At 40.5% G+C, this 19,406-nt stretch overlaps 1 protein-coding gene across 9 annotated transcripts in view; it reads left to right on the top strand.

Moving 5' to 3' along the window:
- The window catches only part of LOC100338792 (olfactory receptor 7A17), a 72,356-nt gene that overhangs the window by 42,257 nt on the left and 10,693 nt on the right, over window positions 1–19,406 (top strand). For 2 of the 9 annotated variants that reach the window (XM_070058906.1, XM_070058913.1), the window contains exon 13: window positions 565–10,988. In XM_070058906.1, the coding sequence (XP_069915007.1) occupies window positions 2,827–3,786 (960 nt within the window). In that variant the 5' untranslated portion in view covers window positions 565–2,826 and the 3' untranslated portion in view covers window positions 3,787–10,988. The other 7 variants (XM_070058908.1, XM_070058912.1, XM_070058910.1 and 4 more) reach the window with 6 other exon arrangements.

The following is a 19,406-nucleotide window of genomic DNA, read 5'->3' on the forward strand; positions in this document are numbered from 1 at the left end:
AATCTTTACTTAACATATGCTAAACTAAACTTATCTTCTGTATATAAAGAGAATTGAAAATGAATCTTGATGTGAATGGAAGGAGGAGGGAGAAAGAAAGTGGAGGGTTGTGGGTGGGAGGGAAGTTATGGGGGGGAAGCCATTGTAATCCATAAGCTGTACTTTGGGAACTTATATTCATTAAATAAAAGTTAAAAAAAATAAAAGGATAACGGTGGGAGAGTAGATGCTAGCACAGAATCCTAGGGGAAAAAAAAAGCCTAGGACCAGATGGATGCACTGCTGAATTCAACCAGACATTTAAAGAAGAACTAACTCCAATTCTTCTCAAACTACTCAGAACAATCGAAAAAGAGGGAGTCCTACCAAATTCTTTCTATGAAGCCAGCATCACCTTAATTCCTAAGCCGGAAAAAGATGCAGCATTGAAAGAGAATTACAGACCAGGGGGCGGAGCCAAGATGGCGGAATAGTGAGGGCGCGCACCGATAGTCCGGGAAAATTTAGTTTAATAAAAGGGGAGTTATGGTAGCCGCAGAAAAAAGAACCAGGAAAATATTGCAGGGGAAACCCTTCTGGATGGAGTGGCCGTGAATCGGAGGACCTACTGGGAGAACAAGGTCGCCCACCGCGCAGAAGCCAAGTCGCGGGACCGAGCCGTGGAAGCCCCAGGGTCTGCGCGTCAGTGCTTGAAGGGGAGTGCATGCCACACAGACAACAGCGGGGAGACTTGGGACGCTCAGGGCTCCGAGTCCACACATTGGCGCTGGAAGGGGAGGTGAGCTCAATAACCCGAGATATTGGTGGGGAAACGGGGATCAGAATCTAGAGGGGGGCCGGAAAGTGCAGCAAACACACTACCGGAAAGAAGGAAAAAAAAGCTTGGGGGTTTCTCTTCCCCCTAACCTTGCAAAGGTTACAAGGCTGCAAGGCTTGAAGAATTCCCAAGAGACAAAGAGCAGGCCTCCTCTCTGGATTTACATATCAATGGGGGAGAGCTAAGGAACTGAGTCACTACAATTCAGTAGCCTAGGCAACCCAGTGGGAGTCCAGAGGAGCCAAAGACTGGAAGCAAAATACCATCAATTCTGCACAGCCGTGCCATGCGGTGTTACTTACCCCCTGAATAAATAAAATACAAAAATAAATGAATAGAGAGAGATTTACCACGCATAACCTGAGGGTGTCACCTTTGCACACCCTTAACCAGGAAGAACCAGGCAGAGCTCTCAGGCCACACCCATCTCAAGCCTCCAAGGCTCCTCCAACAGCAGGCAGTCCACTTAACACGGACACAGTATAAAAAAAAAAAGCACAGTGACACAAGAAGAATTAACTATGCCAAGTAACAAACACAGAAATCGAGGGAACAAGATCAACGATGACACTATGATGCCTCCAAATAAGCAAAACACCCCAAGCCAAGAGTATGAAGATGATGAGATAGAAGAAATGCAAGATACGGATTTCAAAAAATTTATGATAAGAACATTTAGAAGTTTTCAAAAGCAAATCCTTGAACTACAGAAATCCTTAATGGACAAGATTGAAAATCTCTCTCGTGAAAATGAAATTTTAAGGAAGAGTCAAAATGAAACTCAGAAACTAGTAGAACAGGAAAGTGTAATAGTCAAGAGAAATCAAAATGAAATGAAGAGCTCAATAGATCAAATGACAAACACATTAGAAAGCCTTAAAAACAGAATGGGTGAAGCAGAAGAGAGAATATCGGACTTAGAAGATAGAGCACAGGAAAACATACAGTCAAACCAAAGAAAAGAAGAGGAAATTAGAAATCTAAAAAATATTGTTGGGAATCTACAGGATACTATTAAAAAAACCAACATTCGAGTTCTAGGAGTTCCTGAAGGCATGGAGAGAGAGAAAGGATTGGAAGGCATTTTTAGTGAGATACTAGCAGAGAACTTTCCAGGTTTGGAGAAGGACAGAGATATCCTAGTACAGGAAGCTCATAGAACTCCCAATAAACATGACCAAAAGAGATCCTCACCACGACACGTGGTAATTAAACTTACCACAGTGAAACATAAAGAAAAGATCCTAAAATGTGCAAGAGAGAAACGTCAGATTACTCTCAGAGGATCTCCAATCAGACTCACAGCAGACTTCTCATCAGAAACCCTACAAGCTAGGAGGGAATGGCGAGACATAGCACAGGTGCTAAGAGAAAAATTGCCAGCCCAGAATATTATATCCTGCCAAGCTCTCATTTGTGAATGAAGGTGAAATAAAGACCTTTCATAGCAAACAGAAATTGAAAGACTTTGTGGCCACTCGTCCGGCCCTGCAAAAGATACTTAAAGATGTGCTACACTCAGAAACACAGAAACACGACCATCAATATGAAAGAAGGGAAAGGAAGAACACCTACCAGTAATAGAGCATGGGAAGCTCAAAGCATATACTAGAAAATATTTCTGGGAAAATGGCAGGGCAAAGTCACTACGTATCAATAGTCACATTGAACATTAATGGTCTGAATTCTTCAGTTAAAAGACACCGTTTGGCTGACTGGCTCACAGAACACAACCCAACTATTTGTTGCCTACAAGAAACACATCTCTCTAACAAAGAGGCATGCAGACTGAAAGTGAAAGGTTGGAAAAAGATATTCCATGCCAACAGAAACCAAAAAAAAGCAGGTGTAGCCATATTAATATCAGACAAAATAAACTTTAATACAAAAACTGTTAAGAGAGACAAAGAGGGACACTATATAATGATTAAGGGTTCAATTCAACAGGAAGATGTAACTATTATAAATGTATATGCACCTAATTACAGGCACCGGTCTATTTAAAAGAGATGTTAAGGGACTTAAAGGGAGATTTAGATTCCAATACAATAGTACTGGGGGACTTCAATACTCCACTCTCAGAAATAGACAGATCATCTGGACAGAAGATCAACAAGGAAACAGCAGATTTAATTGACACTATTGCCCAAATGGATCTAACAGATATCTACAGAACTTTCAACCCTACATCTACAGACTTCACATTCTTCTCAGCAGCGCATGGAACCTTCTCTAGGATTGATCACATACTAGGCCATAAAGCAAGTCTCAGCAAATTTAAAAGAATTAGAATCATGCCATGCAGCTTCTCAGACCACAGCGGGATGAAGCTGGAAATTAGCAACTCAGGAAACCCCAGAAAGTATGCAAACACATGGAGACTGAACAACATGCTCCTGAATGAACACTGGGTCATTCAAGAAATCAAAAGAGAAATCAAAAACTTTCTGGAAGTAAATGAAGACAACAACACAACATATCACAACTTATGGGATACAGCAAAAGCAGTATTGAGAGGCAAATTTATAGCAATAGGGGTCTATACCAAGAAATTGGAAAGGTACCAAATAAATGAGCTTTCAGCGCACCACAAGGACCTAGAAAAACTGCAGCAAACCAAACCCAAATCTAGTAGGAGAAGAGAAATAATTAAAACCAGAGAAGAAATTAACAGGATTGAATCCAAAAAAACATTACAAAAAATCAGCCAAGCAAGAAGCTGGTTTTTTGAAAAAATTAACAAAATTGACACCCCATTGGCCCAACTAACTGAAAAAAGAAGAGAAAAGACCCAAATCAATAAAATCAGAGATGAAAAAGGAAACGTAACAACAGACACCACAGAAATAAAAAGAATCATCAGAAATTACTACAAGGACCTGTATGCCAGCAAACAGGAAAACCTATCAGAAATGGATAGATTCCTGGACACATGCAATCTACCAAAATTGAACCATGAAGACCTATAAAACCTAAATAGACCCATAACTGAAACAGAAATTGAAACAGTAATAAAGGCCCTCCCAACAAAGAAAAGCCCAGGACCAGATGGATTCACTGCTGAATTCTACCAGACATTTAAAGAAGAACTAATCCCATTTCTTCTCAAACTATTCAGAACAATCGAAAAAGAGGGAATCCTCCCAAATTCTTTCTATGAAGCCAGCATCACCTTAATCCCTAAGCCAGAGAAAGATGCAGCACTGAAAGAAAATTACAGACCAATATCCCTGATGAACATAGACGCAAAACTCCTCAATAAAATTCTCGCCAATAGAATACAACAACACATCAGGAAAATCATCCACCCAGACCAAGTGGGATTCATCCCTGGTATGCAGGGATGGTTCAACATTCGCAAATCAATCAATGTGATTCACCACATTAACAGACTGCAGAAGAAAAACCATATGGTTATCTCAATTGATGCAGAGAAAGCATTTGATAAAATTCAACACCCTTTCATGATGAAAACTCTAAGCAAATTGGGTATAGAAGGAACATTCCTCAATAGAATTAAAGCAATTTATAAAAAACCCACAGCCAGCATCCTATTGAATGGGGAAAAGTTGGAAGCATTTCCACTGAGATCTGGCACCAGGCAGGGATGCCCACTCTCACCACTGCTATTTAACATAGTTCTGGAAGTTTTAGCCAGAGCCATCAGACAAGAAAAAGAAATCAAAGGAATACAAATCAAGAAGGAAGAAGTCAAACTATCCCTCTTTGCAGACGATATGATTCTGTACTTAGAGGATCCAAAGAACTCTACTAAGAGACTATTGGAACTCATAGAGGAGTTTGGCAAAGTGGCAGGATATAAAATCAATGCACAAAAATCAACAGCCTTTGTATACACAAGCAATGCCATGACTGAGAAAGAACTGCTAAGATCAATCCCATTCACAATAGCTACAAAAACAATCAAATACCTTGGAATAAACTTAACCAAGGACGTTAAAGATCTCTACGATGAAAATTACAAAACCTTAAAGAAAGAAATAGAAGAGGATACCAAGAAATGGAAAAATCTTCCATGCTCATGGATTGGAAGAATCAACATCATCAAAATGTCCATTCTCCCAAAAGCAATTTATAGATTCAATGCAATCCCAATCAAGATACCAAAGACATTCTTCGCAGATCTAGAAAAAATGATGCTGAAATTCATATGGAGGCACAAGAGACCTCGAATAGCTAAAGCAATCTTGTACAACAAAAACAAAGCCGGAGGCATCACAATACCAGACTTCAGGACATACTACAGGGCAGTGGTAATCAAAACAGCATGGTACTGGTACAGAAACAGATGGATAGACCAATGGAACAGAATTGAAACACCAGAAATCAACCCAAACATCTACAGCCAACTTATATTTGATCAAGGATCTAAAACTAATTCCTGGAGCAAGGACAGTCTATTCAATAAATGGTGCTGGGAAAACTGGATTTCCACGTGCAGAAGCATGAAGCAAGACCCCTACCTTACACCTTACACAAAAATCCACTCAACGTGGATTAAAGACCTAAATCTACGTCCTGACACCATTAAGTTATTAGAGAACATTGGAGAAACCCTTCAAGATATTGGCACAGGCAAAGAATTTCTGGAAAAGACCCGGGAGGCACAGACAGTCAAAGCCAAAATCAACTATTGGGATTGCATCAAATGGAGAAGTTTCTGTACTGCAAAAGAAACAGTCGGGAGAGTGAAGAGACAACCGACAGAATGGGAAAAAATATTTGCAAACTATGCAACAGATAAAGGGTTAATAACCAGAATCTACAAAGAGATCAAGAAACTCCACAAAAACAAAACCAACAACCCACTTAAGAGATGGGCCAAGGACTTCAATAGACATTTTTCAAAAGAGGAAATCCAAATGGCCAACAGGCACATGAAAAAATGTTCAAGATCACTAGCAATCAGGGAAATGCAAATCAAAAGCACAATGAGGTTTCACCTCACCCCGGTTAGAATGGCTCACATACAGAAATCTACCAACAACAGATGCTGGCGAGGATGTGGGGAAAAAGGGACACTAACCCACTGTTGGTGGGAATGCAAACTGGTCAAGCCACTATGGACGTCAGTCTGGAGATTCCTCAGAAACCTGAATATAACCCTACCGTTCGACCCAGCCATCCCACTCCTTGGAATTTGCCCAAAGGAAATTAAATTGGCAAACAAAAAAGCTGTCTGCACATTAGTGTTTATTGCAGCTCAATTCACAATAGCTAAGACCTGGAACCAATCCAAATGCCCATCAACAGTAGACTGTATAAAGAAGTTATGGGACATGTACTTATGAAATACTATATAGCAGTCAAAAAGAATGAAATCCGGTCATTTGCAATAAGATGGAGGACTCTGGAAAACATTATGCTGAGTGAATTAAGCCAGACCCAAAGGGAGAAATATCATATGTTCTCCCTGATCGGCGACAGCTAACTGAGCCCCAAAGTGGAAACCTGTTGAATGAAATGGACACTATGAGAAATAGTGACTTGATCAGCCCTTGTCCTGACTGTTGATGTACAATGTAATACTTTATCCATTTTAGTATTTTTTTCACCTAGTACTATTGGTTGAACTCTGTAGTTAACACACAATTATTCTTAGGTGTTTAAATTTTAACTGAAAAGTGATCCCTGTGAAATATGAGTGGGAATAAGAGAGGGAGGAGATGTACCATTTGGGATATGCTCAATCAGACTTGCCCCAAATGGTGGAATTAGAAACATGACATGGGATTCCAATACAATCCCAAGTACCAATGCCATCTCACTAGTCCAAGTGATCAATTTCAGTTCACAATTGATCATAATGATACGTCTAAGAGTCATAGGGACCACACAAACAAGACTAGTGTCTGCTAATACTAACTGATACAATAAAAAAGGAGAATACGATCTAACATGGGAAGCGGGATACACAGCAGACTCATACAATGGCAGATGTCCTAAATAGCACTCTGGCCTCAGAATCAGCCCTTAAGGCATTCGGATATGGCTGAAGAGCCCATGAGAGTTTTAGGCATGGAAAGCCAAGACACTCTGGAAAAAAAAGAAGGCCTAAATGAAAGATCTCTGTAAGTGAGATCCCAGTGGAAAGAACAGGTCATCAAAGAAGGAGGTACCTTTCTCTGAAGGGAGGAGAGAGCTTCCACTTTAACTATGACCCTTTTGGAATAATATTGAAGTCGGCAAACTCGAAAGACTTCCATAGCCTTGGCAACTCATGCCTGGAGCCTAAGGAGATTTCTGACGCCATAAACAAGAGTGTCAAATTGTTAAGTCAACAACAGGAGTCACTGTGTACTTACTCCTCATGTGCGATCTGTCCTTAATGTGTTGTCCAATGTGAAGTAATGCTATAACTAGTACTGAAACAGTATTTTACACTTTGTGTTTCTGTGTGGGTACACACTGACGAAATCTTTACTTAATATATACGAAATCGATCTGCTGTATATAAAGATAATTGAAAATGAATCTTGACATGAGTGGAATGGGAAAGGGAGAGGGAGATGGGAGGGTTTGCGAGTGGGAGGGAAATTATGGGGGGGAAGCCACTGTAATCCATAAACTGTACTTTGGAAATTTATATTTACTAAATAAAAGTTAAAAAAAAAACTGTGCTTCTCACATATATAAATAAAATCTTTAAAAAAACAAAGACAGTGGAGGATCTAAAATGGTGGGAGTGGGCAGGAGCTTCTTGATGTAGTGTAGGAGAAGACAGTTTAATAAAAGTGAAGACATTATAGTTTCAGGGAAGATTTAGGGAAAAATGGAAGAGGAAACTCTTCCGTAATTAGAGGAACATGGTGTACCTACATGGAGGGCACAGGTGCCCATGCCTGGTACTCTAGCTTCTGAGAGCCTCCATCCCAGTGCTTGAATGTGAGTTGATACAAAACCACAGTAGCCCAGGACACTGGCAGAAAAGTGGCAGGAAGAGCCTAGAGGGAATGAGACTGAAGCCCCATGGGGGAAAGTACAGCAGAGTGACTAGAGGGGAGAACAAAACAAAACAAAAAGGACGGTATGCACACGATTCTCTCTCTCTAATCACCTTACAAAGGAATATGAGCCAATAATGTAGGTACCATTTTGGACATATGTAACAGCTGTGTAAGCTTGGGATGACACCTGGCAATCAGCTGGAGAAACCTGACTCTGGTGGAGAGTAATAACAGGAGACTAAGACCTAGTAACTGTGTGGAGCTTCTGAACCGGGACTATGAAAAAAAAAAAAACCAGCGTGTGTGGGAGAACTCAAGGTGTGGCCAAGACTTTGAGTAGTCTTGGTGGAAAATGCCACAAGCTCATGCGGCCCTGACAAACCAGTGAGAGACATTACAGGGGAATCTGAGCTTATACTGAGGACTGCACAGATCCTTTGTGTGGTCCTTGGGACAGAACAGATGAATATTATACCCACTGGGGCTAGCACTCAGGAACTGATCACCATCAAGGAGAAGAGCTCAGCTGAATGGAATTACTTCCCTTCTGATTAAAAAAAGAGAGCGAGAGAGAAAAAAATTTACCACACCAAACCTTAGTGTGTCACCTTAGACACACCCTTAACCCTGAAGAATGGAACAGAGCTCTCTGACCACACCCACCACAAGCCTCTAGAGATTCACTGAAAGCAGACAGTCCACTTATCTACAGAGTCATAGTACAATGAGAAAAGCCACCACAGTGGAAAAAAAAGAAGAAACCAACGAGTATCTCCACAAATGCCAAATAACAAATGCCACAACCCAAGAAACAAGAATAAGGAAGACAACATACCACTCCAAAAAGAACATGACATTTCAATACAAGATGATGAAGATGATGAATAGAAGAAATGTAAGAAATAGAACTCAAAAAATTAATGATAAGGATACTTAGAAGTAATCAAAAACAAATGCACGATCTACTGAAATCCATGCAGGTCATGAAAGAAAATCTCTCTCATGAAAATGAAATCTTAAGGAGAGATCAAATTGAAATTAAGAATCCAATAGACCATGAAATTGAGATATTGAAGAGAAATCAAAATGAAATGAAGAATTCAATAGAACAAATAAAAACCACAGCTGAGAGCTTTGAAAACAGAATCAGTGAGGCAGAAGAGAGAATATCAAACTTGGAATACAGAGCACAGGAAAGTATAGTCAAACCAAAGATAAGAAGAGGAAATTAAAAATCTAAAAAATATTATTGTGAATCTACAGGATACTATTAAAAAATCCAACATTCAGGTTCTAGGAGTTCCTGAGGGCATGGAGAGAGATAAAGGACTAGAGGGCCTTTTTAGTGAGATACTAGCAGAGAACTTTCCGGGTTTGGAGAAGGACAGAGACATTCTAGTACAGGAAGCATGCAGAACTCCCAATAAACATGACCAGAAGAGATCCTCACCACGACATGTTGTAATCAAACTCACCACAGTGAAACATAAAGAAAAGATCCTAAAATGTGCAAGAGAGAAACGTCAGATTACTCTCAGAGGATCTCCAATTAGACTCACAGCAGACTTCTCATCAGAAACCCTATAGGCTATGAGGGAATGGCGAGATATAGCCCAAGTACTAAGAGAAAAAAAAAACCCTGTCATCCCAGTATATTATATCCTGCAGAGCTCTCATTTGTGAATGAGGGTGAAATAAAGACCTTTCATAGAGAATAGAAAAAGAAAGATTTGCCACCTTTCGTCCAGCCCTGCAAAAGATGCTTAAAGATGTGTTACACACAGAAACACAGAACATGGTCAACAATACGTAAGAATTTAAAGGAAGAAAATCTCTCAGTAAAAGATCACAGGAAGTTCAAAGGATATATTTGAAGTATCTTTGGGAAAATGGCAGGGCAATGTCACTACTTATTAATAGTCAACATTGAATGTAAATGGCCCCAACTCTCCAGTTAAAAGACACAGACTGGCTGAATGGATTAAAAGAAACCTATCTACTTGCTGCTTACAAGAAACACATCTTTCTAACAAAGGTGCATGCAGACTGAAAGTGAAAGGTTGTAAAAAGATATTCCATGCCAACAGAAACCAACAAAGAGCTGGCATAGCCATCTTAAAATCAAACATAATAGACTTTATTTTTTTAAGATTTATTTTATTTATTTGAAAGACAGAGTTACAGAGAGTTATAGACAGAGAGAGAGAGAGAGAGAGGTCTTCCATCTACTGGTTCATTCCCCAGATGGCTGCAATGGCTGGAGCTGTGCTGATCCAGATCCAGGAGCCAGGAGCTTCTTCCAGGTCTCTCATGAAGGGGCAGGGGCCCAGGAATTTGGCCATCTTCTACTGCTATCCCAGACCATAGCAGAGAGCTGGATCAGAAGAAGAGCAGCCGGGACTAGAACTGGCGTCCATATGGAATGCCGGCACTTCAGGCCAGGGCGTTAACCTGCAGCACCACCACGGCAGCCAGGACAAAATAGACTTTAACACAAAAACTGTAAAAAGAGACAAAGATGGACACTATATAATGATTAAGGGATCAATTCAACAGGAGGATATAACTAACATAAACGTATATGCACCTAATTACAGGGCAGCAGGCTATTTAAAAGATATGTTAAAGGACTTAAAGGGAGACTTAGACTCCAATACAATACTATTGGGGGACTTCAATCTTCCAATTTCAGCAATGGACAGATCAACCAGATAGAAAATGTACAAGGAAACAGCAGATTTAACAGATATCTACAGAACTTTTCTTCCTACACATAAAGAATACACATTATTCTCAGCAGTGCATGGAACTTTCTCTAGGATTGACCACATACTGGGCCATAAAGCAAGTCTCGGCAAATTCAAAAAAATCAAAATCATACCATGCATATTCTCGGACCACAAGGAAATGAAGCTGGAAATTAGCAACTTAGGAATCTCTAGAGCCTATGCAAACACATGTTCCTGAATAAACAGTGGGTCATAGAAGAAATCAAAAGAGAAATAAAAAACTTTCTAGAAGTAAATAAGATAACAACACAACATATCAGAACTTATGAGATACAGCAAAAAAAGTGTTAACAGGAAAGTTTATAGCAATAGGTGCCTATATCAAGAAATTGGAAAGGCACCAAACAAATGAACTATCAATGCATCTCAAGGATCTAGAAAAACTACAGCAAACCAGACCCAAAGCTAACAGGAGAAGAGAAATAATTAAAATTAGAGAAGAAATCAACAGAATTGAATCCAAAAAATTACAAAAGATCAGCAAAATGAAGAGATGGATTTTTGAAAAACAAATTGACACATCATTGGCCCAACTAACCCAAAAAAGTAGAGAGAAGACCCAAATCATAGATGAAAAAGCGAATGTAACACAGACACCACAGAAATAGAGTCAGCAGAAATTACTACAAAGAATTGTATGCCAGCAAACAGGGAAATCTATCAGAAATGGATAGATTCCTGGACACATACAACCTACCTAAATTGAACCAGGAAGACACAGAAAACCTAATCAGACCCATAACAAGGTCATTGAAATTGATCAGTAATAAAGACCCTCCCAACAAAGAAAAGCCTAGGGACAGATGGACGCACTGCTGAATTCAATCAGACATTTAAAGATGAACTAACTCCAATTCTTGTCAAACTATTCAGCACAATCGAAAAAGAGGGAATCCTCCCAAATTCTTTCTATGAAGCCAGCATCACCTTAATTCCTAAGCCAGAAAAAGATGCAGCAATTAAAGAAAACTACAGACCAATATCCCTGATGAACATAGATGCAAAAATCCTCAATAAAATTCTGGCCAATGCAATGGCAACAACACATCAGAAAGATCATCCACCCAGACCAAGTGGGATTCATCCCTGGTATGCAGGGATGGTTCAATGTGTGCAAAACAATCAATGTGATACACCACATTAACAGACTGCAGAAGAAAAACCATATGATTATCTCAATAGACGCAGAGAAAGCATTTGATAAAATACAACACCCTTTCATGATGAAAACCCTAAGCAAATTGGGTATAGAAGGAACATTCCTCAACAAAATCAAGAAAATTTATGAAAAACCCATGGCCAGCATCCTATTGAATGGGGAAAAATTGGAAGCATTTCCACTGAGATCAGGTACCAAACAGGGATGCCGACTCTCACTATTACTATTCAATACAGTACTGGAAATTTTAGCCAGAGACATTAGGCAAGAAAAAGAAATTAATGTGATACAAATTGGGAAAGAAGAAGTCAAATTATCCCTCTTTTCAAATGATATGATTCTTTATTTAGGGGATCCAAAAGACTCCACTAAGAGACTATTGAAACTCATAGGAGAGTTTGGCAAAGTAGCAGGATATAAAATCAATGCACAAAAATCAATAGGCTTTGTATACACAGACAATGCCATGACTGAGAAAGAACTTCTAAGATCAATCCCATTCACAATAGCTACAAAAACAATCAAATTCCTTGGAATAAACTTAACCAAGGATGTCAATGATCTCTATCATGAGAATTACAAAACCTTAAAGAAAGAAATAGAAGAGGATATCAAAAAATGGAAAAATCTTTCATGCTCATGGATTGGAAGGACCAATATCATCAAAATGTCCATTCTTCCAAAAGCAATTTATAGATTAAATGTGATACCAGTCAAAATACCAAAGACATTCTCCTCAGATCTAGAGAAAATGATGCAGAAATTCATATGGATGTAAAAAAAATGCAATGATTTGGAACAGCCCTTGTCTCGACTGTTGAGGAATAGTGTTTTTTATGTTTTTTTTTTTGTTTTTTGTTTTTGTTTTTGTTTTCATGCAAATGGTGGAACACTTTACTTAGTGTAGAGTTGGTCTTCCATTTATAAAGTTAACTGAAAATACACCTTAGTAGAGAATATGACTGCATTTTGGAGTGGAAGGAGGGGGAAGAGTGGGAGGGCAGGTACGGTTGAAGGAATCACCATATTCCTAAATTTGTAGTTATGAAATGCAAAAAAAGTCATGCTTTCGCTTATTGTGGAGAGCTGAAAAAAAATCTCAAAAAACCCTAGGGGCTGGAACTGTAATGCAGCAGTTCAAGACATCACCTGCAACACCAGTATTCTATATGGCTGCCAGTTCAAGTCCTGATCCTGCCTTTCTGATCCAGCTCCCTGATAATGTGCTTGGAAAAACAGGCAGGGGTAGTTCTAAGAGCCTGGGCCCCTTGAGGACCTGAGGAAGCTCCTGGCTCCTGTCTTCTGCCCAGTCCAATGCCACATGGTGCAACCATTTGAGGATGAACTAATGGATAGAATTTCTCTCCCCACCCCCTCTCTCTCTTTCTCTGTATTTCCCTCTCTTGCATCACTCTGCCTTTCAAATAAATTAATAAATGTCTAAAAAAGAACCTTGAACATTGGTTACTAGAGGATGGGAGAGATTAGGTGTATAAATGGAGATTATATTACAAAACAGGGCAAGTCAGTTGAAGTTTGTAGATTGTGATAAATAGATCATACTAATGTGAGATTTTTTTCTTTTTCTTTTTCTTTTTTGACAGCCAGAGTGGACAGTGAGAGAAAGAGAGAGACAGAAAGGTCTTCCTTTGCATTGGTTCACCCTCCAATGGTGGCCGCGGCCAGTGTGCTGCGACCGGCGCACCGCACTGATCCGAAGCCAGGAGCCAGGTGCTTCTCCTGGTCTCCCATGGGGTGCAGGGCCCAAGGACTTGGGCCATCCTCCACTGCACTCCCTGGCCACAGCAGAGAGCTGGCCTGGAAGAGGGGCAACCGGGACAGAATCTGGCGCCCCGACCCGGACTATAACCCGGTGTGCTGGCACCACTAGGCGGAGGATTAGCCTGTTGAGCCACGGCACTGGCCTAATGTGAGATGTTAACAATGGGGGGCTGGATGTGGGGGTGTATGAGCTCTTTGTCCTACTTCACAATCTTACTTTTTCTATAAAAACTGGCAAAAAAGCAAAGCAGGATTTCTGAGGATGAAGGAGAACTTCTGAGTGAGAAATTGCAATTTGAACTTGAATTCCTGGTGGTCTATGTGCACACGGATGTTGGAATTGCTGGTATGAATCGATGTTCTTATCCTCACTGTCCACATTTGGTACAGAGCAGACATAGGTGATGGATGCTACCCTGTGTGACACAGAAGCTCAGAAGCATGCTTCACGTTGCAAATATCCCTAAGCATACATCCATCCCTGTCAGGAACCTCTGGTGCAAGGGTTGAGGACTGGGGGCATACTTCAAGGCACCAACCCTTACATGAGGGTCAGATTGGTGTCCACCCCTCTGGGCCCTATTTTGGCAACCAAGATTTTTAACATAGCCTCCACAAAACAGACTTTGGCATGTATTAAATCAGACAACTGCTAGAATGTGCTACTCTCTGATCCAACATGGGAAGTGAGATACTCAGCAGACTCATAGAATGGCAGATGTCCTAAATAGCACTCTGGCCTCAGAATCAGCCCTAAAGGCATTCGGATCTGGCTGAAAAGCCCATGAGAGTATTTCAGGCATGGAAAGCCAAGACACCCTGGCAAAAGATCTCTGTGAGTGAGATCTCAGTGGAAAAAATAGGTCTTCAAAGAAGGAGGTACCTTTCTCTGAAGGGAGGAGAGAACCTCCACTTTGACTATGACCTTGTCTAAACAAGATAAGAGTCGGAGAACTCAAGGGGCTTCCATAGCCTTGGAAACTCATGACTGGTGCATAGGGGGATTGCTGATGCCATAGACAGGAGTGTCAATTGGTAAAGTCAACAACAGGAGTCACTGTGCACTTACTCCTCATGTAGGATCTCTGTCCTTAATGTGCTGTGCATTGAGATTTAATGCTATAACGAGTACTCAAACAATATATTTCACTTTGTGTTTCTATGGGGGTGCAAACTGTTGAAATCTTTACTTAATGCATACTAAACTGATCCTCTGTAAAAAAAAAAAAAAAAAAGAAAAAGAAAAAGAAAAGAAAAGAAACTATCAGCTCCCAACTTGACTCTCACTGGGATTAAACATGACAATAGGTCTGATCTGATTTCATCATCATTTAAAAAAATCATCTATTATTTTTCACTTTATGTTTCTGTGTGGAAGCAAACTGTTGAAATCCTTACTTAATGTATACTAAGCTGATCTTCTGTATATTAAGATAATCGAAAATGAATCTTGATGTGAATGGAAGGGGAGAGGGAGTGGGAAAGGGGAGCGTTGTGGGTGGGAGGGACGGTATGGGGGGGAAGCCATAGTAATCCATTATTCGTACTTTGGAAACTTATATTCATTAAATAAAAGTTAAAAAAAAAAGGCAAAAAAAAAAAAAGAATGTGCTACTCTCAGGCCATGTTCTAATATCTCCCTGTGATTATATTAATTAGCAGGAGAAATAGAATGAGGGTTCACCTAATTCTTCCTGGTCTCTTGGGAGCCACTAACAAGAAAACTGTGTTTTGTCCAGGGAAATGTCCCTCAGAGGAATCAGAAGCTTACAGCTCAGAGCCACAGGCAGGGAGGTGCCTAATGAGCAGGTGTAGGGAGCAGAAATACCCCATCTGCTGCCCTCCCTCAGATTGTGCAACCTTGGATGAGAAGCAACCTGGTTGCATTTGGAGTCCTGAGTCTGGCTCAGGGACTGATGCCTCCCTCCTCCCTGCTGCTTTGTCTGGGACAGAGCTTCAGTCTCCATCATCCACCATCCAGGGAAGAATTTGGGCTTCCACCCAGAGACCTTCCTCCCAGAAACCCCATGTAGGTGAGTCTGGCTGACACTGCAGGAGAGTCCTAGGCTTGGACACAGACTTTCACCTGGGATCCACCAAGAGTTGCACCAACTTAGCTCACATCCCAGAGGGGACTGGGGTTGCTTGTTTACTTGATGAACATTTGTTTGTGCAGTTGTTTGTGATGATAAAAGGGCAATGGCCATTGGCTGAAGAAAAAATGCTGGTGAGGGAAGGCCATTTCCTACAGGGAATGAGAGGCATTAGTGCCTAACAGACAGGGAGCCAAATTCACAGCATTTTGAAATCTGGGGCAGTAGAGGAGTTTCATTTCCTCCATGTGTGTGCCCTTATTGTTGACAACTCAGAATTGATTAATGCAAGGGAGAAGATGGCTCCTGATGCTGGAGACTCAGTCACCAACCTTCCTACTCTGGTTTTTAAGGGAGGACATAGCTGACTTCTCTGTGGGAAAGAAAGGCCCAGATAGGGAGAAGTGCTTGCATGTGTACCATTATAGTAGCAGCTGTGGAGACATACACGTCTCAGTGTTTCCACACTTGGTGCTTACATGACAAAATGTATCAGTGATGCAGTAAGAACAGGTCCATTATGGCCAGCACCATGGCTCACTAGGCTAATCTTCTGCCTGCGGCACTGGTACTCCGGGTTCTAGTCCTGGTTGGGGCACCGGTTCTGTCCCGGTTGCTTCTCTTCCAGTCCAGCTCTCTGCTGTGGCCCAGGAAGGCAGTGGAGGATGGCCCAAGTGCTTGGGCCCTGCACCTGCATAGGAGACCAGGAGGAAGCACCTGGCTCCTGGCTTTGGATCAGCGCAGCGCACCCACTGTAGCAGCCATTTGCAGGGTGAACCAACGGAAGGAAGACTTTTCTGTCTCTCTCACTGTCAAAAAAAAAAAAAAAAAAAAGGAACAGGTCCATTAAAGACACCTGCTAGGCAGGTAGTTTATTGGCTATGAGCTTTGGTGTACTCAGCAGTTTCCAATCCTTTGCTCTCTCTTCTACTTCATCCCGGACTTCGCGTTATGTGCATTCAGGTGAGATTGTTTATTCCTGTCTGCCACTGTCATCTTTTCTACAGTAAACTGGCCAAGTTCACCACCTTTTTCTGCCCTGAAAATCTTTCATGTGCAGTGAGAGAGTACTTCAAAGTCATGGAAAATTGTATCTGAAAGGTAAGTTTTATGGCCCAAAATATTTAGTGCAAAAAAGGACTTAATCCATGCTTCTGATAGGTCATTCAAATTTGGGGAAATCTTTATTTTGCAACATTTATGCACCCAAATAAAGCATATGCTTTACCTTTACTTTCCAAGATGTTTTTAAGTACTGTCTTTGATGAATGTAGGAGGACATGTGAAAGCTTGTAATTTTCTATTGTCAAAATTAATAACTCAACCTTGGTCTTCATCCTATTGTCTTAAACCTTGAAAGTAATTCTGCAACCTTAGTGTGAATGTCACCTGTGCATATATTTCCAACTTGCTGCACATCAAATTGTTCTGATAAGTCGATATGCTTTGTTATTATCTTTGCCTTTGTCACTGGAACATGTCCCTTCTGCTGCCATCGGAAATGTCCCACTGTTAACCATGTGTCTGTAGATAGTCTTCCCTCTCTTAAGGAAACTGGGATCCATCTGTCTCTTATAACACACAGCACTGCTTCTTCCCCTCATTTGAGAAGTTTCCATTAGGCTGCATTTATTACCCAATGTTTCAAAAGTTATGGTGACCGGTACTGATGTCATCATATTGTTATACACTTCAATTTAATTTTTAAAATATGTTGTGTCTTTGCTTTTGTTTGCTCATTTATTTATTTTCTTTTTCTATTATTTATTCAGTTATCTATTTAAAAATTTTAATTATTTTCTTGATGCAATATATATTCAGGGACACAATAAATACATGACAGTTACTATCACATTGTTAATAGTAATATCACTGTGACTATCTCATAATTACTTTCTTTTTTTTTAGAGGTAATACATTTTAATTTTTTCTGCTGTTTGTCCATTTACTTCTTTTTTAAATTTTATTTTATTTAATGAACATAAATTTCCAAAGTACAGCTTATGGATTACAATAGCTTCCCCACCTCCCTGTAACTTCCCTCCCACCCACAACACTCCCTCTCCCACTCCCTCTCCCCTTCCATTCACATCAAGATTAATTTTCAATTATCTTTATATACAGAAGATCAATTTAGCATATATTAACTAAGATTTCAACAGTTTGCACCCACATAGAAACACAAAATGTAAAATACTATTTGAGTACTAGTTATAGCATCATAATTACTTTCAAATAATTAACATCTCATGCTAATGTGCTATTAATACTAAGAGTTCATGGATACAGTTTTTGTCTTATTATTTTTTCATAGATACAATTCTTTTTTTTTTTTGACAGGCAGAGTGGATAGTGAGAGAGAGAGACAGAGAGAAATGTCTTCCTTTTGCCGTTGGTTCACCCTCCAATGGCCGCCACGGCTGGCATGCTGCGGCCGGTGCACCATGCTGATACGAAGGCAGGAGCCAGGTGCTTCTCCTGGTCTCCCATGGGGTGCAGGGCCCAAGGACTTGGGCCATCCTCCACTGTACTCCCTGGCCACAGCAGAGAGCTGGCCTGGAAGAAGGGCAACCAGGACAGAATCTGGCACCCCGACCAGGACTAGAACCCAGTGTGCTGGCGCTGCTAGGTGGAGGATTAGCCTATTGAGCCACGGCACCGGCCAAATAGATACAATTCTAACCATAAGATGCTTCCATCTCTTTTCCCTTTCTTTCTCTTTGAATTTTTCAGTTAACATCTTAATTTATATTATAGTCGAAGGCTTAGAACTCCACCAAATAAAGAGTTCAACAAGTGAAAACAAAAAAGAGAAACACAGGCAAGGGCTACAAGCCATAGAGGCAGTGTTAGATGATATTTTGATTTTGGGAACATGTGCACCTGGCTGCGCTCTCTATGCCATTCTTTATTCTAAAAGAGCAAAGGGACAGAGCCAGAGTTAGGATCCTGCCAGACACAGTGGGGACTTTTGACCTCACAGTCCTTCAGTGAACAGCTGGTGATCTCAGATGTTAGCTTCCCTCATGTCCATTTCTTTCTTTCTTTTTTTTTTTGCTCATGTCCATTTCATTCTCTCTCTCTCTCTCTCTCTCTCTCTCTCTCTCTCTCTTTCTCTCTCTCCTTTATCAAGCATATCTTCCATGTTTCTTTAAATAGAGCATAAATCATTGCCCAGTAGGGTGAGAATCATTAGCAATAGTGCATTATTTGGCTCAAGTAGCTCGGAGAGAAGTTTTGGCATGTTCTTCCAACACAGAAATAATCAGTATATTAGGCAGTGAGAATGCTAATTACTGAAATGTGGCCATTATGCAATGCTGAATTCTGCCCCATATAAACATAATCAATTATGATCTGTCAACCATGGTTAAAAAAACAGCTAAAAAATAATTATAATCTCAAAAAGTAAATAAAATAGTCAAGTTTAACTTTTGTACATGAGAGAATTATAGATTTGGATTTTTGTGTACTGTTTTCCTTTGGTGTGTGTATTGTTTTTCAAATACAAGGAGTTTGGCACAGTTTCCACAATATGTATATCTATGCATGCTTTTCAACTTCTTATACCAAAATAATTTTTAAAATCCATTTTACACACTCATCCACAGGGCCTTGTATTTGGGGAAAGTTAATCCTATTGTGACTCCTTGGTGTGGCTGTGTTAGCAGGACATGGAGCTGACACAACGGAGGAGGGAGCTCTGTGAGCCCGTCTAGGTGAGTGTGTGTCTCATGTGGAATGGGAGCTGGGCTCAGAGCAGGGGTTCCCAGGCTCACTGAGTAGACACAAGGGAAC

The sequence above is a fragment of the Oryctolagus cuniculus genome, chromosome 16, assembly GCF_964237555.1.
Source record: "Oryctolagus cuniculus chromosome 16, mOryCun1.1, whole genome shotgun sequence".
Taxonomy (NCBI): Eukaryota; Metazoa; Chordata; class Mammalia; order Lagomorpha; family Leporidae; genus Oryctolagus; species Oryctolagus cuniculus.